General features: G+C 35.2%; 1 protein-coding gene across 2 annotated transcripts; it reads right to left on the reverse strand.

Annotated features, from left to right (window-relative positions):
* Nucleotides 1–1,442: 1,442 nt before the first annotated feature.
* Nucleotides 1,443–22,822, reverse strand: LOC131545320 (fibroblast growth factor receptor 1-A-like). 2 transcript variants are annotated; one of them, XM_058784026.1, is made up of 9 exons: nucleotides 22,480–22,822; nucleotides 9,882–10,035; nucleotides 9,245–9,502; nucleotides 9,082–9,165; nucleotides 8,638–8,810; nucleotides 6,152–6,275; nucleotides 2,841–3,031; nucleotides 2,107–2,251; nucleotides 1,443–1,783 (listed from the first exon to the last, which is right to left on the reverse strand). In XM_058784026.1, coding segments are annotated over exons 2-9 (1,143 nt in total). In that variant the 5' UTR covers nucleotides 9,883–10,035; nucleotides 22,480–22,822; the 3' UTR covers nucleotides 1,443–1,616. The 2 variants fall into 2 exon arrangements, with proteins under 2 accessions (XP_058640009.1, XP_058640010.1); XM_058784027.1 differs by lacking the exon at nucleotides 22,480–22,822 and adding an exon at nucleotides 13,190–13,281.
* Between the last annotated feature and the right edge of the window lie 1,031 nt (nucleotides 22,823–23,853).

The raw sequence follows: 23,853 nt of genomic DNA on the forward strand, positions 1-23,853 counted from the left end.
AATGATACAATATCAAAACTAAAAAGGTTTGAGATTATTTTAAAGTCTAGGTAGGCTACAATGCAAAGACTTTTTACTCTGTTCATGTTCATTTTGATCACTGAAATTAATTGGAGCTCTAAATTTTGCCTCCAAAGTGCTCAGATTGATGCTTTTAATATTAAAACATTGCCAATTTTCTGCAGGGAGCAAATCCCCAGACCAAGTCGAAGTTCGCTGTTAATATATGCCTAGTTATTTTAGTGCGTCTGTCGGAGGCATCAGTAACAGGACTGTATCACCCTCTGCTGGAGAAAACATAAAGCACATGTAAGAGCAGGTCATTGTGGCCTCAGTAACTCCCAAAACCAATTCTCCAGACAGATAATAAAAATAAAAGATTATTTTATCCTATGTAAACCCAGATGAGTAAACTCGCACCTTCCTGCCATCCCAGATGTATATCACTTTCTTTCTCCTGTGGAACACAAACTGAGAAAAATAATCCATCTATCTGTCCATATACTGTCAGTGTATGGGTCCCTCAAATTTGATGCTTCAAAACCACTCAAAGTGAACACAGTGTTAATCCAACCTTGTTGAAAAAAGCATGGATGCTGGTTTGAGCTGGTCCTGAGCAGGAGGGACCATTTTAGGACCAGTTTAAACCAGCTCAAACCAACATCTATGCTTCAAAACCTATGCCTAGCCAGCATATGCTGGGGTTTTTTCAACAGGGAACAAACCCAGTTTTGAAGAGTCTTCTGAAGCGAAATGATAGGTGTGTGTGAGAAAAACAGTATATAATTATGCAATTGGCTTTAAGGGTTACTATATGACTTAACTGTGTACCACTTACCGTAGTTTAATCTCCTTTAAGCAAAATATTCTAAATCAGGGAGGAAACCGTCGCTTGCACAAGCCTGTCAGTGGGCACTATCTACGTGCCAATGGTGAATTATAATACTTATTTTCGTCATTTAATTAGATAACACCACCACCAACAACAAAAAAGTCATTTCCATTTAATTGTACCCTATATGTGCATGAGCACAAATAACTATTAAACAGATTAAATTAAGTGTGGCAGATTAAATTAAGAGTGACATTTAGACAAAGACTGAAATAGTATGGCGCATTTGTATCCCGTCCAAGCAGCCACTATTCAACATTACACATTTAAAAAATAAAAAAAAAAAAAAAAAACTTAATTCAGTATGATTTCTAAGCTGTGTTCCTCACGGGGCTCAAAAATGTCCCCACAAGGGTTTTTAGATATTGCCATATTTGTGAGGACATTTTGTCCCCATAACGTAGGTAGTACATGAACCACACAAACACTTATCTTTTGCAGAATATATATTTAAAAAAATATATAAAATAAAAAAAATTATAATAAAATTCTGGATTTCAAAATAAGCATAAAACTTCAAAAACAGAAATTAAAAATATAATAAAAGAATCATACATATCTCAAAAGAACTTTCAATACACTCTTTCATAGAAAACATTTAACTCTCCATCACAACCTACATTAACATTAAAAATAACAGCATGTTGTATTGTAAGTATGTCAGGGTTTGTGGAAGGAGAGAATGAGGACTCGGGTGCAGAGAAAATTGTGAGCCTTATTTGGCTCAAAATGCAAACAAGAAAACAAAAACTATCATGATTGTGAAAAACATGCAGTCCACGGCAGGCGGCAGTACTGAAGTCAGGTGTAGGACCACTGGAGCTGGACTGGAGGATGATGCTGACATATCGACAGGACAATGGCAAAACTTGAAGCTGGGCATTGTGGATGCTCACACAAAGACAAAGACAAGGACAAGACAATAAAGATACTATAATGCAATTTTAAAGGGATAGAATAATAGTGATTTACACAATTTTTATATAAAGCCACTGCATTAAATGTCAGTTCTTGTTAGCCATAGCTTTGATAAAATTCCTTAAACACAACAGCTTGTGCCTTCCATAAAATCAAACTATCAAACAAAGTATTTTTTGATTTTATAAAAAACACCACAGTCATGTGACCAATTTCAACTCACAGTGGGAAATGCCGCTGTTAGACTGAAAGCATAAACCATCAAACAAAAATAGTACCATGAGAAGCAAAGATACCTTCATAGACAGTCAACCATGCAGACTGATGAGCGAAGCCGACAGAGTTCCCAGCCAAGCAGGTGTACTCTCCAGCATCCTCTAAAGACACTTTCGTAATCTGCAGTACCTCCATGTCCTTATGTGTGGTGTTGACACCTGCCGTCTATAGAGAAAATTACCACAGAATAAAGCCAGACAGCTCTGGGAAAACCCGCCAGAAGAAAAAGAGTGTTTTTGGATATGAAATTGCTTATATTTACATATTGGAGTAAAGGTTGATACTTTTCATGTTTTCTGAGCTCCATAAGTAAAGGGCAGAGTAAATATGTTAAGCTTGTGCCTGTCTTTGTATTTATGTGAAAGTCATTGTAATCCAAGCTGAGATGTCCACCAGGCAGTCTGATCTAGCAGATTGTGAAACTGATGATTTGGATTAAGCTTTCGCAATCCACAGAGTTTTGGTGACCGACAGAATTAAAGGAATGTTCCTGGTTACAACTTCAGTGCTTTCAACAGTATCAGCATTGATAACCTCTATTTTATGCTCCTTCTTTTTATGTTCTGGTTTATGCTTCCATTGTCAGTGTTTGACAGCAAGTTTACTTGTTCATTTTTACAAACTGTAAGATTATTGTAAACTCTGAGGTGTCACAACATTATTTTGTGTAGAAAAATAAAATAATTTTCACTGTAATTGACCGACAACATTGAAACACACTCAGGTCCATCTCAGACTAATAAAGAGGTTTTACCTTCAAGATCCGAACATACGGCAGTCCGTCAAGGCCAAATTTACTGCCATTGACCACAATGTGCTTCAGCCACTGGATGTGTGGCTGAGGATCGCTGAAGACTTTACACTCAAACTCCACGTCACTCCCCACCACTACTGTACGGTTAGCAGGCAACCCCGCCTGAAGAATTGACCTATTCCCTTGAGAGTCTGTATAGAACATACACACAAACACATTAAAGGCTCATCACACAGAAATTACCCCAATTAACAATCCTTTAATCCTTTCTCTGAAAGCATTTTCTCTTCTTAAAGGGAACCTATTATGCAAAATTCACTTTTACAAGTTGTTTGAACATAAATGTGTGTTGGCAGTGTGTGTATATAATATATATAGCCTAGTATGTATAATGTTAATCCACTTGCTCCTTTTTTTTAATCCCCATAAATCACAAGCAGTGTCTCAGAACAATCCCTTGGCAGAATCTCTAGCAGAGACCCCACCCTGAGTAAGCCCTACGTACACAATCTGCCATGTTTATCTTCATGCTAGAGCATTTAAAAGCAGCATTCAAGTAAGAAATGTCTTCTTATTAGAAATTATTCAGTCAAGAGTAGTGAGCGATTTTCTGTTCTTATTTTATTGTGTGGTCATATTACCAGCATAGACAGCAGTGCAGTATTATGTGCTGTCACTTAATACACAGATCTAATATAAAAATGCAGTTTCTTTCCCAGCTGTTTACCGTCACAGACTGTGTTTTTGTAACTTATGTGCTTTTTAACAAACTCAGTGGTGGAAAGAGCAAGAAATTGTACTTAAGTAAAAGTATTGCTACTTAAGGAATAATTTACTTGAGTACAAGTAAAAGTACTAAAAAATAATATGACTCAAGTAAGAGTAAAAAAGTAGCTTGCTGAAAAGCTACTCAAGTTACTGCGTTACAAAATACTTTACTATTATTTTTCTATTGGAGCATTAAACACTCATGTACTATAATGCCTGTTTCACAAGTGAATCAGAAAACCCCTTATACGGAAAAATGCATCAGATATCACTACAGCTGAATAACATGTAGTCAGTTTTTTCCACTGATGAAACATGGAAGACAATACACACACAATTGCAAAGCAACGCTAATTGACATAGCTTGTATCACAGTATAGAATTTTATCAAATATTTTCTGTCTCACTGTGATAAGAAGCAACATGGAACCACAAAAGCTAATTGTTTCAAACATGACTGATGTTATATAGTGATTTTGGAGCAAAACATGATATTTAGTCTCATAAATTGTCATGTTTGACGCTATGCTAAGCAAACATACTAGCTATCCCTGTTGCCAGGAGCAACTGTTTTATAACTAATTTTGAAAAGTGCATTCACGTAAGATTATGTGGTTGTTTTGAAGAAGGGCAAAAGCAAAGAAGGGTAAGTGAGAGGTTTTCAAAGAAATGAGGGTTTAAAACAGTGTGAATAAAGGTGCCAGTAAAAAATAATGTGGGTTATTGGTAAAGTTGGGCATCGTTTTAATTTTAATGATTCCGATTCTTATGAATTTATAATTTCGGTTCCAATAAGGTAAATAAATAAAAAATCTTAAGATATCATTCACATTTATTCTAACTCTTTTTGCAAAATATTTCATTATTAGCTGAATACTATGAATGGAAATCAACAGGCTAAAGAACACTTACACAATGTGTGTGCAGCAGAGAAAACAGTACACGAGTCTTCTTGACTTGAATGGTTTAAAATCACATTAAAAGTGTAGTTGTTTACAAGGTGTTATAAGGTGGACTCCAGGCACATTTTCAGTTGAACAAAAAAGCTTTTTATTTTACATGTTAACCCATACCTAGGCATAGGAATCCAAAATCGATTCCAATTCTGGAATAGGACGCTTAAGGTCAGGAATCGTCTACTTGTTATAAAATTATAATTTTGATTCCTCTTATCGATTCCTTTGTGCACATTTTAATATGACTTTGAACCATTCAAGCAGAAGATGACTGGCGCTCTGTTTTCAGTACTGCACACATAGGAGCGTAGCCATCATTTCAGAAGTGAGGGGTACAAAAGAATAAAAAAAAGCTTATGTCCATTTTGTTGTTAATGTTTAGGTTATTTTAGCTTCGTTAAACTGCACTGTTAAAGAGGGTGATTTTTACCATTCATCTGAACTATGTGCATGCATTTTAGACACTTACATTGATCTTCCTCCATCCATCCAACTGCGTACTTCTATCAACTGAGTTTCTATTCACTTAAACTGCTGAGTGCTCTGGTAATATCAATGGCATGACCCATTTCAGGAGCTGTTAAATTACTATTTAAAATTTCACTAAAATATTGAAACGCAGTGATGCAGATTCAAAAAACCAACACCGGTGATTGACAGTCAAGGCAAAGCGTGGTTTGAACGCCCCGCCCCCAAGCTGAACTGGAAGTTTTGATTGTTTTTTTGCCCAAGTCAGACCTGTCTGTTATTGGCTGAAGTGCAGGGCTCCACCCCAGCAGTTTGAAAAGTGCCCGTCTGTTTCTCCATCTTTGTCTTTTTTTTTCCTTTTTCTTTTTTTGGTAGTACTTTTGGTGGAAAAAAATTGTAGCGTTTGTTGAATACTTTATTTTTTATTCTACTCAAGTATTGTAACAAAAGTATTTGTAATTAGTTACTTTTCACCTCTGCATAAACTTGTATGTATTTGATAGTTTAAGCACAATAAGACATAAAAGAGAACTTACTTTAGTACTCACATGTACTAAACCGCTTTCTGTGCTCGTGCTGTGCGCGCTCAGAAAACCGTATATCAGAAGCTTAAACTGATATGGCTTTAAAACGCATGATTTCAGTACAATAGACATGATAATCAAAATCAAACAGATGTTTTGTTTTGGCAGAGTATGAGAATACTCTTTGGCTGAGGAATGAGCTGTAAAGGCACAGCCCTATTCTCGAAAAGGGGGCGGGGAGCAGCAGCTCATTCGCATTTAAAGATACATGCACGAAAACAGCATGTTTCTGCTTCCACTCAAAATAGGCTTTTTCAAAATTATATAATAAATGATCTGTGAGGTATTTTGAGCTGAAACTTCACAGACACATTCTGGGGACACCCGACATTTACAGTATATGTTACATATTGTAAAAAGGGGCAAAATAGGTACCCTTTAAAGAAATTAAAGCTGGCATAAGTATTGGGATGTTCAATAAGCACTAATGTCATGCAGCCTGCAAGAAGCAGCCTCTTTAACATGCAGACTAATTCATTATAATAAGCAGATTTTAAAAAAGCAGATTCGAGAGAAGAACAGAAATATGACTGACCAACTACGTCCAGCTGGTAGGTGTGATTGATGCTGCCATATTTGTTTTCCACCAGACAGGTGTAGTTGCCTTTATCTGACGGTACCACCGACTCCATTATGATGGTCCACATGTGCTGTCGAACCTATAGAGATATACACATATAATAATAATTATGACAGTATTACTTAATAAATTACTTACATGTGTATATTAGGACATCCAATCAGTGCAGATTCCATGTGGGCATGAAATATATATGTCTATCTATCTATCTATCTATCTATCTATCTATCTATCTATCTATCTATCTATCTATCTATCTATCTATCTATCTATCTATCTATCTATATACAGTATATTTACATAACTATTAACATTACACCATAATGTACAAAATTACAAAGAAGAAGTGGATCTGAGTCAGTATTCTTCAGATTTTAAGACAAAATCTTTTTGCAGCTCAACATGCAAAAGCACAAAACTGCTAAATGCATTAAAAGGCTAAACTAAAACATATGGAAATATACTGGAAAATATAATGTAATGCAGGGATCTCCAACCCTGCTCCTGGAGAGCTACCGTCCTGCAGACGTCAGTTCCAACCCTGCTGCAACACACCTGTCTGTAGTTATCAAGTATCCTTGAACACCTTGATTAGCTGGTGTGTTTGATTGGGGTTGGAGCTGAAATCTTCAGGATGGTAGCTCTCCAGGAGCAGGGTTGGAGACCCCTGATGTAATGTATTAAATAATACATTTCCATACATGGGAAACTAGTACTTTCAATTTTTCAGTATACTGCAATATATTCATGGACCATGTATGACTATATATTAGTACATAGGAAACAATTTTATATAGCAATAAACAAAGACAAAAACTGCAGTATATTTTTACATGTAATAGTTTTGAAACACTCAATTTCTCAAGAATTAGTTTCAAGAGTTAATGCTTGGGTTTGCATAAAGCTGAACACATACTATCTCACTTTATTGTTTGCACAGATACACATTTAATACATGAAAATATGTGTGATGCTACGGTATATAAGAAAAATACCTGAAAATTTTACTGAAAACAAATATTGAAAAGTTTTGGATTTTTGGACAATTGGCAGTATGGTTAAATTCATGGAAACATGGTGGGTGAAAAAATTAGAAGACATTTATAACTTAATTAATTTAGTGCTTAATTTACTAAATAAAAATACAAATACATGAATATTTATCACAATATATTTTCTTCAAAATTGAATTTATATATTATACATACATGTTCCTATATAAATGTGAATATATAAGGTACATATATATCCAAATATATTCACACATATACAGTACCATATTTTATTACATGTACAGCTTTATATTATGAATTACATATATTACAATAAATAAGTAAATAAATATATTGTCCATTATTTTTCAATATATTAAAAATGGCAATTCTTTATGTATTGGAATATCTTAACACAATATTATTCAGTATAGTTTCAATATACAATAAATAATTTAATATATTGATTGTTAATTTAAAAAAAAAAAATCTTTGTTTAAGGGCAGTTTAAATATGAATAATTATTTTGGTCACACTTTATATTAGGTGGCCTTAACTACTATGTACTTACATCAAAAAATAAGTACAATGTACTTATTGTATTGCAAAACACTTTTGCTGCTATTGAGGTGGGATACGGGTAAGGTTAGGGACAGGTTTGGTGGTATGGCTAGGTTTAAGGGTGGGTTAAGCTGTAAGTGATGGGTCAACAGAGTAATTATAAATGTAATTACAGAAATTAATTACAGATGTAACTACATACAGGTATTTTAAATACTAAAAAAAATAAATATAAGTACAATGTAAAAACATGTATGTACACAATAAGTGCATTGTATCAAATGATTAATTTAAATGTAAGTACTTTGTAGTTAAGGCCACTTAATATAAAGTGGGACCATTATTTTCTACCCCTCTGAAACGCCCACGTCATGATTCCCTTGACACACCCCTCATATAGGCTACAGATGTTTTTTGCCATAAAGTGGTTTACTGCTGTTTATCCAGTGAGTCAGTGAGTGACTAAACGATCAACCTCACACTGTCCCATTTAGTAGTGTAAAAATAATCTGTTATTGTAATTATTTTATATACAAAAAGCAATCAAAGATGGTTCTCTTTATAATCGCTAGAGCCACTATAACCTATAATCTGACATAACCACTAATACAGGCCTCTTCTCAAGCCAAAAGCACTATGAACTTCAAAAGTTGAGCACCTCAGAAAAACATTTCAAATAAAAAAAAAACCTCTAATGTGCAGCTCTATTATGATGCAGGTGACTCGTGCAAATAAAGGAGAGTGTTCATGATGCTTTTTTCCTAAGAACAAAAGCATAACAACAGCATACTGTCAATATACAAAGGAACAGAGGAACAAAAGTATGACAGAAGTGGTCCATACAACTTATGCACTATATTCCAGGTCACAGCATTTCAGTGCCCTCACCTTGTAGCCTCCTATTCGCTGGTCTTTTTTAAATTCTTTGCCATTTTTGAGCCACTTGAGTGTTGGTGTAGGGTTACCGTTGGCCTGGCAACGAAACTTGATGGTTTTGCTAGCGGGAACCACATAGAACCACTTCTCCATCTTATCAGGATGAGCCCAGACAGGTGCCATTGCTGAGGAACAGATAGAAAGTTTTGATAATGCCCTTGGGACTCCAAGACTAATAAAGAAATTAATTTGAGTGTAATGAACAAAGGCTTAGCATATTCCACAAGACGGCTGTGGTTTATAAGACAAAATGTGCACTATTTCCTGTTATAGTTCCTACTTTAAAGTAAAATCCTAACAATATCGTAAGAAACAGATACTGTTATTGACATTTGCAGATGTTTGAGTCAGAGTTTTGAGCACAGAGAGTTTGAATAAGAGAGGAGGGTGACTCACGAAGCAGTTTCTGGTCACTCGATAGCCTGGTCTCCTCGGAGGAAGACTCATCTTCTTCATCATCTTCTGAGGAAGCCAATCCATCTGATTGAGAACAAAAATTAAGGTTAAATTTTTGTTGTTCTGAACAATATGAAAATCAACCAAAATCATCCTTTCTCACCTGTAACGTTGACACTGAAGTAATCTGTATGGTTGCTGTTGGGTCCCTGAGCAAAGCAAGCATACAGACCAGAGTCGGCCGGCTCTACTGCTTCAATCTCCATCTGATGGTTGCGCAGGCGAGTGTGCTCTCCATCAACCAGGGGAACATGGTTCTTAGTCCAGGTCACTTCCTGTGTCTCCTCTATACTTTTACAGCTCAGCTCCAGTTTGTCCCCCGGATACAAAGTGTACGGCGTCGGCTCGACCAGGGCTATCACTAAGAACAAGATGTAAGAAATGTAGTTATTATTAAGGCTGTTAAAACTCAACTTAAATTGCTTTGATTCAAATATTCCTTCCTACAGAATTTGCATATGAATCAGGGGCATAATTACCTAATTAAAATTGTTTAAATAATTAACTGGATTAATTACTTGTCCTAGATAAGCAAACAAATTCAAATTATTTCTATAAATTCTGTGATAGTGTTTCCAATCTCGTTTGCACACTCGCTCTACAGTTGACATTTTATTTTAACCATTACTGAATCCAGGACGTTGTTAGTAAGCACTCCTTCAAGGGAAGACATGGTTTATTATTAACATATCTTCAACTGAGACATGATATAACAAAAGTACTATGAAAAAAAGACTTACTCTCATCTTGGGTGGCCAGTCTGCCCTGGGACTGAAGTTAGGAGTACTGAGATCAGCAGCAACATGGTCTTCATCATCATCATCATCATCATTAAAAATTCTTTCTACTCAGCTCTTCATAAAAACAGCCAAAACATCAGCACTGTGTGTGAGACTGAGAAAACAAAAGAGTGATTAAAAACAACATGAAGAATCTTGTGTAATAATAACACTCAGCGGGACTTGAATGTAACCGTCTCGATTTAACTAGATTGTGAAACAAGGGCTATGATACTACTTCTTTAGTGATATATATATATATATTACTAAAATTAATTTGAAATACAACCCAAATTCCGGAAATGTCGGGACGTTTTTTAAATTTGAATAAAATGAAAACTTAAAGACTTTCAAATCACATGAGCCAATATTTTATTCACAATAGAACACAGAGAACATAACAAATGTTTAAACTGAGAAATGTTACACTTTTATCCACTAAATGAGCTAATTTCAAATGTGATGCCTGCTACAGGTCTCAAAAAAGTTGGCACGTGGGCAACAAAGATTTTTTTTTTGTTATTAGCAAGGTTTGTACAGCACAGTGGTCAACTACTGTTGTTTTTATTGTGCTTTATAAATAAATTTTGATTGATTGATTTTGAACAAAGGGCTGAAAAAGCAAGAAATTTTGAAAAGATTCAGCTGGGCATCTAGCAACTAATTAAGTTAATTTACATCAGTTCTGTAATATGATTAGCTATAGAAGAGATGTCTTAGAGAGGCAGAGTCTCTCAGAAGTAAAGATGGGCAGAGGCTCTCCAATCTGTGAAAGAGTGCGTAAAAAGATTGTGGAATACTTTAAAAACAATGTTCCTCAACGTCAAATATCGAAGGTTTTGCACATCTCATCATCTACAGTGCATAACATCATCAAAAGATTCAGAGAAACCTTTGTTGGATGCCCGTGGTCTTCAGGCCCTCAGACGACACTGCATCACTCATCGGCATGATTCTGTCATTGACATTACTAAATGGGCCCAGGAATACTTCCAGAAACCACTGTCGGTAAACACAATCCACCGTGCCATCTGCAGATGCCAACTAAAGCACTATCATGCAAAAAAGAATCCATAAGTGAACATCTTCCAGAAGCGCCGTCGTGTCCTGTGGGCCAAGGCACATTTAAAATGTACTGTTTCAAAGTGGAAAAGTGTTCTATGGTCAGACGAGTCCAAATTTGACATTCAAATTTGACATTGGACGCCGTGTCCTCCGGACTAAAGAGGAGGGAGACCAGCATGTTATCAGCATTCAGTTCAAAAGCCAGCATCCCTGATGGTATGGGGGTGCATAAGTGCATACGGTATGGGCAGCTTGCATGTTTTGGAAGGCACTATGAATGCTGAAAGGTATATAAAGGTTTTAGAGCAACATATGCTCCCCTCCAGACGACGTGTATTTCAGCAGGACAATGCAAAACCACATACTGCAGCTATTACAACAGCATGGCTTCATAGTAGAAGAGTCCAGGTGCTGAACTGGCCTGCCTGAAGTTCAGATCTTTCGCCTATAGAGAGCATTTGGCGCATCATTAAATGAAAAATACGTCAAAGACGACCACAACTCTTCAGCAGCTGGAAACCTATATCAGGCAAGAATGGGACCAAAACTCCAGAAACTCCAGAAACTCATAACCTCGATGCCCAGACGTCTTTAAACTGTTTTGAAAAGAAGTGAGCTGTATTTTGAGAGCTGTAGCAAGCATCACATTTGAAATGAGCTCATTTTGTGCATAAAATTGTAAAATTTATCAGTTTAAACATGTGTTATGTCATCTATGTTCTATTGTGAATAAAATATTGGCTCAAAGTCTTTTAGTTTTCATTTTATTCAAATTTAAAAAAATGTCCCAACATTCAGGTTGTACATTTATTTTGTGCCGAGTATACAACAAATACATTTTGCATATTAATTTGCTTAATAAAAATACCCTGCAACTGTACTTTTTGTATACTAAACTAGTATACTTAAAGTCTGCTAAATTAGAACAACTAATTTTGTGCTTAATGTACTTTAAGTATGCATAAGTAATGCTAAGGTCCAATTAAAGACATACTTATGTATCTTTGCTTGTGCTAAAGTGTAACTATTGTAAGTATACTATAGACGCACTTTAAATAAATTGCATTTAAAGTCTGATATTATACAGAGATCATACAATCCTTATTAATAGTGATATTAAAACACATTTTAGGCTTAATATTAAGAAATGTGCATTGTGCAATAAAGAAATACTACAAATAAAGTTTAATTATAATTTTATATCAGTAAGCAATATGTCAATAAATATGTTAATGGAATTTAAGTATACTTAGTTTGAAATAAATGTATTTTAAATAAATTATGGCAATATTTTATTTATTTATTTTACTCAGGTGGTTTTGATATTATTTTATATTATTATTTTGCTACATCTGCACAACCATTACTATACCAGCATTTGTATTGTTAAATAAATGTATTGATAAAAATATGATTGCCTTCTCTTTAGAGCAGCATTCCCAATATCCTTATGGGAAAAGACAACTGTATGATTCCTGGAAGGAAATAAAATCACAAGATAGAAGGCTTAGTTTAGGACCAAACTACTAGGCTGATGTAAATATTTAAACTTTTAAAGTTTTTAAACTCTCTTTCTCTCTCCTTCAGCTGCTTCCATTAGGGGTCGCCACAGCAGAAGTATCTGGTTTTATGCTGGATGCCTTTCCTCATGCAACTCAGCCATCACAGAAAGTGGACTGACTCATGAAAACCACAGTGCTGGGACACACACACACACACACACACTTTTTTGTTTACCTAAACTATTTCTAAGTAAATCCGGCCAACCAAGAGTCACCAGACTCCTCTTCCACAGGAAGGCTATTACGGCCAAACTAATGAACTCTTTCCTGTTCTTTCTCATTCTTGATTTTCTTCCAAATTTCTAATTCTCCTCTAAACCCTACGACTTGCTTCTCTTTTCCAGGCTTTTATAAAAAGCTGATGTCGACAAAATTTTCATGCTAAAAAACAATTGTGTAATGGCTTTCCTTTCAAAAAAAAAAGAAAAAAAAGTTTACTGTGCCAATCCAACCCTGCCAGAAGTATTCCACAGTAAACAAGCTTACTGACTACTGATTAATGCAACTCAAACTACATAGTAATATTTTTTTTTTTCGAAATAATTTCGAAATCTGAGGCCCTGTTTACACTAGTGCGTTTTCATTTTAAAACCTGGGATCCGGACGTGACTTTCAGCCATGTTCTGTCTCAGAGGAGCTCACCACAGCATTGAAGGCATCGTATACCACCCTGTCATGCTTGAGCTCCTCACTCCTCACTACCCTTGATGGCAGGGCGTGAGGTTGCAGTGCATCTTTGCCTGCAAAATGCTGCCATCTGGAGAAATCATCCGTGTCTCCCATCCAAAGCCTGTAAACTGCCCTCAGCTCTTGCTGTTAAAGGCTTACAGTGCTGTGGGCCAGGCTGCCCCTGCCTTGCACACCATGGTCATCCTGCAGGAACATCAGGACAAGGCATTGAAAAACTGCACAAGTTTTTCTGACTCAGGGTTGATGCAGGAACTGCACACGGCGACTGACTTTGCTCTCCGAAAAGAAGGTCACAGTGCGGGCTTTAGGGCAGGTGATGTCCTTGGTAGTCCAAGAACGCCATTTCTCTGGCTGAACCTGGCTGAGATGCTGGATGCCAACAAAGTTCACTTTCTCAACACTCCCATCTCACAGCCTGGCCTCTTTGGCTACACTTTCAAGGATTTTGCCCAGCAGTTCTTGGCAGTCCACAAGCAGATGGAAGCCATCAAGCTGAGCATCCAGATCCTCAACTGTCTCGATGGCAGGCTGATATTAGCTCACTCGTGAGATCTGTTGTTCAAACACAGGTACAGAGGTGGAAAGCTAATTACAAATACTTTCGTTACAGTACTTGAGTACATTTTTAAATTTTTTTCTACTTTCTTGAGTATAATTAAATTGTGGTACTTTTACTTTTACTTGAGTTGAATAAAAATAAAGTATTCAACTTCGCTACGATTTATTCCCACCAAAAGTACAAAGTACTACCAAAAAAAAAAGACTTTAATCTGCATCACTGCTTTCAATATTTTAGTGAAATTTTAAATAGTAATTTAACAGCTCCTGAAATGGGTCATGCCATTGATATTACCAGAGCACTCAGCAGTTTAAGTGAATAGAAACTCAGTTGATAGAAGTACACAGTTGGATGGATGGAGGAAGATCAATGTAAGTGTCTAAAATGCATGCACATAGTTCAGATGAATGGTAAAAATCACCCTCTTTAACAGTGCAGTTTAACGAAGCTAAAATAACCTAAACATTAACAACAAAATGGACATAAGCTCCTTTTGTACCCCTCACTTCTGAAATGATGGCTACGCTCCTATGTGTGCAGTACTGAAAACAGAGCGCCAGTCATCTTCTGCTTGAATGGTTCAAAGTCATATTAAAATGTGCACAAAGGAATCGATAAGAGGAATCAAAATTTTTATTTTATAACAAGTAGACGATTCCTGACCTTAAGCGTCCTATTCCAGAATTGGAATTGATTTTGGATTCCTATGCCTAGGTATGGGTTAACATGTAAAATAAAAAGCTTTTTCGTTCAACTGAAAATGTGCCTGGAGTCCACCTTATAACACCTTGTAAACAACTACACTTTTAATGTGATTTTAAACCATTCAAGTCAAGAAGACTCGTGTACTGTTTTCTCTGCTGCACACACATTGTGTAAGTGTTCTTTAGCCTGTTGATTTCCATTCATAGTATTCAGCTAATAATGAAATATTTTGCAAAAAGAGTTAGAATAAATGTGAATGATATCTTAAGATTTTTTATTTATTTATCTTATTGGAACCGAAATTATAAATTCATAAGAATCGGAATCATTAAAATTAAAACGATGCCCAACTTTACCAATAACCCACATTATTTCACCCACATTCGTCAAGTGTCTCGAGGATGTAAAATCCTGGATGGCTAAGAATTTTCTCCATTTAAATGAGAGTAAAACAGATGTGGTTGTTTTCGGTCCTCTTAGCTCTTCACCACTTATTTCTAGTTATTTGGGGCCTCTTTCTAGGAATATTCATCCATTCGCAAAAAACCTGGGTGTATTTTTTGACTCAGAGCTGAATTTTACTGTGGTGAAAACTAGTTTTTACTATTTAAGGTTAATATCTAAGATTAAACCAATGCTCTCATTTAGAAATCTGGAGACAATCATCCATGCTTTTATATCATCAAGATTGGATTATTGTAATGTTGTGTATTTAGGAATTTCTCAGTCTTTGATAAATCGATTACAGCTTGTCCAAAATGCTGCTGCCAGACTATTGACTGGTAGGAGAAAGAGGGATAGAATCTTTGCATTGGTTACCTGTTAGATACCGGATTGATTTTAAGGCCTTAGTAATAATTTTCAAAATTTTAAACGGTCTCGCACTTTTGTATTTGTCAGATCTGGTTAATTTGCATAAACCTGTGAAAAACTTACGATCTGCTGACAAACAATTGCTCCCCGACTTAAGCGAAAAGGGGATCGGGCCTTTTCGATTGCCGGTCCTCGGCTATGGAATAATCTACCTCTAGACATTCAGGACGCCCCCACAGTGTCCGCTTTTAAAACGGGTTTGAAGAAGCATTTTTATGTTATGGTGTTTGAATCCGACTTAGGAGAGACGTAATGTATGTTTTCTTTTTAAGATGTTGTGTTTGTCATCGTTATGTGTTTGGTTTTGCTGGAATGCATTGTACAGCACTTTGGGCTGCTCAGAAGGCAGTAGAAATGTGCTATATAAGAAAATAAACTAAACTAAACTAAACTATTTTTTACTGGCACCTTTATTCACACTGTTTTAAACCCTCATTTCTTTGAAAACCTCTCACTTACCCTTCTTTGCTTTTGCCCTTCTTCAAAACAACCACATAATCTTATGTGAATGCACTTTTCAAAATTAGTTATAAAACAGTTGCTCCTGGCAACAGGGATAGCTAGTATGTTTGCTTAGCATAGCGTCAAACATGACAATTTATGAGACTAAATATCATGTTTTGCTCCAAAATCACTATATAACATCAGTCATGTTTGAAACAATTAGCTTTTGTGGTTCCATGTTGATTCTTATCACAGTGAGACAGAAAATATTTGATAAAATTCTATACTGTGATACAAGCTATGTCAATTAGCGTTGCTTTGCAATTGTGTGTGTATTGTCTTCCATGTTTCATCAGTGGAAAAAACTGACTACATGTTATTCAGCTGTAGTGCTATCTGATGCATTTGTCCATATAAGGGATTTTCTGGAATATGATAAGTTTAATACCTCTATGAGTTTCACTTGTGAAACAGGCATTATAGTCAGTGGTCGAATTGTAAAAAAAATTCAGGGGTATGGTGTGCTCGGGGGTGGGGTTGGGAGGGATGGGGTCCTGTGACTAATTTTACACAATGATTACAAAATTGGTCTCAAAAGGTTGCTGAATGTGTTTTTGTGCTGGCAAGGTCTGTCATGGATAAATAAATATTACAATAAAACCGCCAGTAGGTGGAAGCAAGTCCCTGTTTTAATAAATGACTCACTGAATCATTCATATCAAACGATTTGTTCAAAATGGCTATTTCAATAGAAACTAAACAAGTGAGACCATCTGAATGTTTAATCACTGGCTCACTCGAATCGTTCAAAAACTGATTCATTCACGGAATGAAACACCGTGTTGTTATGCACTGTTGTATAAACCTAATAGCACATTTGTGCTTGCGGCCTCGCACACATGTGCTGATATACAGAAAAACATTGCTTGTACAATGAATAAAAAAAAAAACATAACTCATAAATGGGTATTTTTTGTTTCATTGCTGGAATTATAAGGGCATTCTAACTGTATTCTGATGAGCTTCATCGTGCAGTGAATGCTTTTGGACTCAAGACGTGTTTTTTTTTCTTCTTTTTTTTCAAAGTTGGATAATGTCAGCTCTCCTATTGTCTCTCAGTCCCTCACAGTCACACATACATAATGTCAGGAGAATGTCTTTAAATTCTAATCAAGGATAAATCATACCTTCTGTTGTCTTCTTTTTAAAGAACTTCAAACGTTGCGCTTTAACCATTTTGCGAGAAAAATTACAAATTGCTTCTGCTTGTGTGCAGCTTATTACAGTTCCAAATTCTGATTGGTCAATCACCATTATTTAGTTCGTAAATGATCATAAGTAGTTTTACGTAATACACAAAATGAATAATCCAAAGGGGATGGTAAGGGATGGTCATTTTGGGTAAAAATAGAAAAATAATAGTAAAGTACTTTGTAACGCAGTAACTTGAGTAGCTTTTCAGCAAGCTACTTTTTTACTCTTACTTAAGTCATATTATTTTTTAGTACTTTTACTTGTACTCAAGTTAATTATTCCTTAAGTAGCAATACTTTTACTTAAAGGTGCTGTATGTAGGATTGACACCTAGCGGTTGAACTAGGTATTGCAGTCCAAATTCAAAATATTGGAGATGTTTTTTTTCACATTCGGATATTATTAAATGCTTCCATTGTTCTCATTTGTAAGTCGCTTTCGATAAAAGCGTCTGCTAAATGACTAAATATAAATATTACACTGCCTCCAATAGATAGAGAAGAAAAGACCTGGTCGTAACAGGAGACAAGAAGGAACAGCCTATAGCCTTTTTCTTTAGTAAGTGTTCTTCTTTCAATTTTCCATACTAAGGTCCAGAGATGTTGACAAGTGACATGTTGAGGTGTTAAGATGTCAGATTAAAGTACATCCAGCCTGTTATGTTTTAATCCATTACCATGTTCAAAACTGTTTTTCTGTAATCAAATTCTATAATAAGAGTCCAATCTAACATGAAACATAAGGAAATATGTGACACATATATTACAAAACCATACAAACAAAGTATTTCTTTATGATATAAGTCAGGGGTATTCAAGTAACCCTTTGATGCACTACATGGGTCTAAAGTGACCCAACAAGTGAGTTTATTTTTTCTATATCTTTGCAAGCAATCAGTTTCATCATTCAGAATTCCAGGAATTCCTCAATTAACTTGATTTTGATCATCACATATTCTTATTTTTTCTTTGTTACTTTTTGAATACAAATCATTTTTGTTTCACTACCCTTCTAATGCACAAAATGGGTCTAAAATTACCAGTATTCATTTCCTATGTTATTTTAGTTATGGATGAGTGTTTCTTTGCTGAATCTTTAAAATAAATGCATTTTATCATTTATTATTTCAGGTATTCATTACATATCTTTTTTTTTTTTTAATTTCCACAAATCATTATATTTATTTTTCCTTCCTTCCTTTATATAAAAAAAACACTATTTTTGTATTTCTACATCAATTTTACACACATGGGTCAAAAATGACCCATATAGAAACCTTTGATTATTTGCTATTTTTTTGCAAGTAGGAACATATTTACTGCAGAAAACTTTTCACCTACACCACATTTCACAACTCAACATGACTGATTTTGTATAATTGATGCATTTAGTCTTATTGTATAATTTATTACCACAGAAATTATTTGATATACTGTGGAAAATAACTGGACATAATATTTGTATGTTAGGCTAAGGCAACATTTCCCAATCCCAGTCCTCGCACCCCCTCCTCTGCATATTTCGTATGTATCTCTTATCACATACAACGTTTGTTCTATTTGACTGTAAGTGTCCTGCGAAGTGGACATTACTGGATATTCCGCCATGATTCCAGTTCGAAACGAGTGTACATGTTCCATTCAAAGGGCACTAAAGTGTGCGAGACGTGAATTTAAATTGTATTTATGACTGGGATTGGGAACCGCTGGGCTAAGGTTATCTTGGCCTTGAAATCTATTACAGAGAAACATGTCCAATTGTTCCCGAGGGGGAAATGTGATTTCTACCAAGGAGAACGCTAGAGCCCTGCATTTCAGCCTGCATTTTTTTTGTTGTTGTTTCAAGGCAACTGTACAGCCCCAAATTAAATATATTTCTTGGATATATATTGTTATGTTGGTGTTTTACTACCCTTGAAAGGGGGAATTGCTTTTCTCATTATTTTTAGTGCTGAAAAAGACTTTCTCAGACTCAGATGGTAAAAGTGAGCTATAATTTCTATTTTCAATGTATATGAAATACTATTTAACTTATCTTTTTCTTTAACTTAAATTTGGCAACTTTTTCTCATTTAGGGCCATGAACATGTCTAAATAAGTTGTGTTCCAAATTTGAAGTTGATATAAAAAAAATTGAGGTTCCTATGCAATTTTGTTTTGGCGTTATACAAAAACTAGCCACCGGGTGCCATTCAAACGCCATTTATTCTTTTTTTATGCAATTTTTCTTTTAAAAATATATAAATTTTTCTCTCAATATTACTTCTATCACAAAATAACCACCAAATATGGAGTCTTGAGACTCAGACCTTTCCAACGATATGTATTTTGTCAAGATTATAAAACGTTTTGAGTCTAAAAGACTGTAATACATTTTGTAAAACGCCACCCCCTCACTAAGGGGGAGGAGCCCGCTAAAAGATTTTAAAATACCATTTCCATGTTAACGCAATGTCCGATTTCAAAATGGTTTTCACAGGATGAATTTGTTTTTATTTTTTAAGCTTTCAAATTATATATAATTTATGATGATTATTAAAACATTTTATAGGGAAAAATTAAACGAAATATAATTTTGTGACAAAGGTCGGAACTCCCATCATGATGTAGCATATGTTTTGAGGTGCACTCTTGTCATAAATTAGTCTATTACTGTTCCTACATAATTTGTAACAAAAAAAAAAACAGAGGGACGGTAACAGTTAAGGGGTTTTAAAAAAATGCGGTTAAACACGTTTATAAAAAATCATACATTTTGATATTAATTGTTTGCACTGTTTGACAAATACTGATATTAAATTTTTTCTGTTCATACCTGATTCCTTCTTGTTTTTAATAATGTGAAATTTAGGGAATTGCATTGAAGGCAATTAGGGTCAATTTGACCCGCTCCATCAAAATAGTACCCAGAAATCGAACACAATAGAAGGGTTAATATTTTAACTTGCAGTTTCAAAGTTTAAGTTCTATCCTAGCCATCTAACAACAATTTTCCCAATTATAAATAGGCCTACATATATACTGTATATATAGCCTATATATATATTTTTTAAAATGTTCTTAGCCTACAGATTAATAATGCTAGATGTTGATCAGAAATGTCTTGTCACATCTGGTTTACATAGTCAGAGTAGCCTACACATTATAGATAGTTAAATATAGTAAGAAAAATAACTACTTTAATGGCTTAATAACAACTTTCTGTTGTTGTTAAAATAACCGCATCATCCGCAGCTCTTAAACTTAGAGCCGCCGCGTGTCCAGAGAGAAAGAGAAAGCACACAGAGCTGAAAGGGCTTGAATAAAGCACGTTTGGCTTTAGATAAAAATCCTAGAGGATATAGCGCTGAAAGATATTACCATAAATGACACCGAGCGCTTGTTATGTGATCCGCTGTTTTGACGCACTGCTCACTTAAAATGGTGCTGCAGTTACGGCTCGCGTCCAGATGGATGCCGGGGTGCGGATGCGATCCGCCTTTTGAATATCAGTTATATAAGCATTTAAGGATAAAAGACGCAAGTTGCTTTTAAAATTTTCACAAGTCCTTTTCCTCGAGTTGAGTCAAGTCTGCAGTCATTTCAGGTCGAGTCTGAAGTCTATAAAAATGCGACTCTGAGTCACTAACTCGAGTACCCATCTCTGCTAAGGTCATCTGGTTTACTTGGGACGTTGTGAAGGTGACTGCATATGTTTTGGCACTTTTTCTTGCCAGCACCTGCATCGCGCTAATTCTTGTAATAAGTGATGTCAGTGTCGATATAACGTCGAACATGATTGACTGAAAGGGAACATCTCGGTTACATATAAGGCTCATTCCCTGAAGGAGGGAATGGAGACCCCTCTTGCCATAACCTTAAACTACCGCTGAATTCTGTTACATATGGAACACTTTTGAAAACTTTATTTTAACTATTACAGCTGCCAAGACTGATTGTGAAAAATGTTGATTACAGCATTTACTGTATCAATCTTCCTGCATAAAAGGTTGCAGTGCTGAACATTGTAGCCTTTGAAGCCTGACATGTCTTGCCAGTTCAGAAGAAAAGAAAGAAGCCATTTCAATGTAGTTAGCTAGAACACTTCACAGCAAACACAAAACTTTTCAAAACATTGTATTGTGGTTGCAATTGGGTAATGTTCTAGTACAACATTTTAGAAATGCAAATATCACATTTGTTTAATACAAAAACAAAGCCAGAACTGCAACCATTGTGCCAACAATACGTCTAATTGTTTCATTCAGGGCGGTTCATGAAGACAAAGAAATGTAAGAGGCGCTGTGACAACCTGAACAGAAGTCATTTCCAGTTCCACCAACCAGAGACTTCTCCCTGCCTGTAGGGATGGCTAATGTCTACAAGCAATTGATGTGTTCTCTTCAGAATTAGGTCTATGCAGATATTACTCAGGGACAAGAACACATGAATATTGCCAGAATAGATTATGAATGTTAATTGCACTTAAATTAAAAATAAAAATGAATTCAGTGTTTTTCACAATGTGTCTAAAGCCAATTCAAACTGCCACAACAAACTTCAACAGGGTGAAAACAGTGGCCTAAACCAAACAACTGTGTTTTTGGAGCATGTTTATGGCTGTGTGAACTGCAGTAATACTCTATGTTAAGTGTACATTTGAGTTTTGTTATAGTTGTGTTTGTTTGCTATCTCTTTAAGACCTCCAGTGCATAATTGTTGTGTATATTTGTTGTATCTTCGAAGGGATAGCATGCCAAAATAAAAAAAATTGTCATCGTTACTTAAAAATGTATATGTACTTTTATTGAATCAATGAAAATGAATGGAGACAAAAGTTAACATCTACCTTTTGTGTTAAATTAAAGAAAGGCACATAGGTTTGGAACATCATGATTATGAATAAATGATTTTTTTTCTATATAAATACAAGTTACAACATAGATGTGTAGTATAATTTATTGCACCTAGAAATAATTTAAATGAATAATTAGGTGAGCGCTGCGAACCCACATAACAAACATCATACATAAAAAATAGCCTAAATAAAGTTCTGCAGCTTTAAATTTCCCAAACAAAATGATTTTCCATGAAAACACTAAATTAATTTCAACTACTAGGCTATCTTTTGGTTCTCACATTCAGACAAATAAATAAATGAAAATATTAGGGATTATTTTAGTAGGGAATAAAAATAATCCAAGGCACGGTGTAAAGCGAGTGGAACGGAAATGAAAAGAGAAATAGAAATAGGCTACCAAATATCAAATTGCGGATTACCGCTGTCTTCCCAAAATGTGTTTATAAAAACGTTACGATAGGCTACTACAAAAGCACTACTAGGCCATATATTATTTAAATTCAAAGCATGTATATAGGCTTACATGTCTATTACAGACGCACATGTTCCTTTTACAGTCGTTACTCACCTTTTCCTTTTTATCTGAACAGATAGTCACTGGACGAAACTCCACATTTTTCTTCTGTCATAGGATAAAACTGTTTGGTTTTCATGAAACCCCTCGGATTCCGTTCTTCTTTCGACTCGAAGATCAGTGAATGAGGAGCGGAGGTGTTATTACTCCTGAAGCTCGCGAGAAGATTATGAATCACTTCGCACAAACCAAATTCCTACCCAGTTAGTTATATGTTCGGGAAATCTGGAAATCCGGCGTTACACCAAATTCTGTGACCATCGTATCCTGTGAGGCGCTGTTTGGCTTGAACTGTATCACACAGGCGGATTGGGCACGCAAACAGCGTACAGGTTCAAAGCGCCCGTGCACATTGTATGAGCGCGTAATTACAGTCTGAGCGCGTCAATTCACTCTGGCGATTTGCAGCCTCGTCTACTGTATAACCTATCCAGGAAAGAATTTTGGTCTAATATGAACAGTACAACTGTTACATTAATTCATTTGTATTTATTTATTCATTTTCTAATACTTTTAAATTGATAAAATTCTACTTTTTTATTTTTTAATAAAAAATGTCCTTTGTTTTAGCCTTAAGTGTCATGTAGTGTATATACTCTTGAATGTTCTTGAATATGTTTGTACAAATTTTTAACCACTTCTTAAATAAATAAAAATTAAAGTGACTGTGTGGAATGTTTGTTTAGAAATGCTGGTTATTCAACAGGCTTATTAAACCTGTTTAAAAATTCATGAGATTAAACACAATCCAGTTGTTTGCAGAGTAGCCTATTTTCGCATGTTTTATTCAACATATATGTTTAACAATGTTCATGAAGCTGATGTCACAAAAACAGGCTACTAATCTATTTAAAGGGGGCATCAGAATATGTGACCCCATTGTTATGTGTTTGAAAATTCCTGACACAACAATCAAACCATTTCAGGTAACTTACCTTTTTTTTTTTGGTTGGTTTTTACCACAAATGTAAAATAAATGTACAAACATTGTATTCTATACTCTACATACATATGAATAAAACCAATGCTTTAATTTGCAATGAAATGCTTTATTTTTTCAAACAATGTGTGGCAATATCAGGTTAACAGTACCTTTAACTTAACAAAAACCTTAAACACTAATAATATAAAAGCAGGGGAGGGGAGATTAAAATTGACACGCTACACAGCTGGGGCTTCATGGGGGTCGGGCTCTTGTACACATTGCATGTTTATTCTCATGATATTTTTATTTAGTTTAATAAGCCTGATGAGTAATCAGCATTTCTACACAAACATTCCATATAATAATAGTAACAACAGAAAAGATAAAGAGAGAAAAGCCAACAACAAAGTGTTGTGTGTAAAAGTATCTCAACCAGCTTTGAA

Source organism: Onychostoma macrolepis, chromosome 08, assembly GCF_012432095.1.
Source record: "Onychostoma macrolepis isolate SWU-2019 chromosome 08, ASM1243209v1, whole genome shotgun sequence".
Classification (NCBI taxonomy): domain Eukaryota; kingdom Metazoa; phylum Chordata; class Actinopteri; order Cypriniformes; family Cyprinidae; genus Onychostoma; species Onychostoma macrolepis.

Excerpts from the sequence above, each read along its gene's own strand:
- LOC131545320 (XM_058784026.1), bottom strand. Across the intron at positions 8,811-9,081 it reads GAGTGACCAGAAACTGCTTC|CAATGGCACCTGTCTGGGCT; the intron begins GTGAGTCACCCT and ends TCTGTTCCTCAG. Across the intron at positions 6,276-8,637 it reads AGCGAATAGGAGGCTACAAG|GTTCGACAGCACATGTGGAC; the intron begins GTGAGGGCACTG and ends ATATCTCTATAG.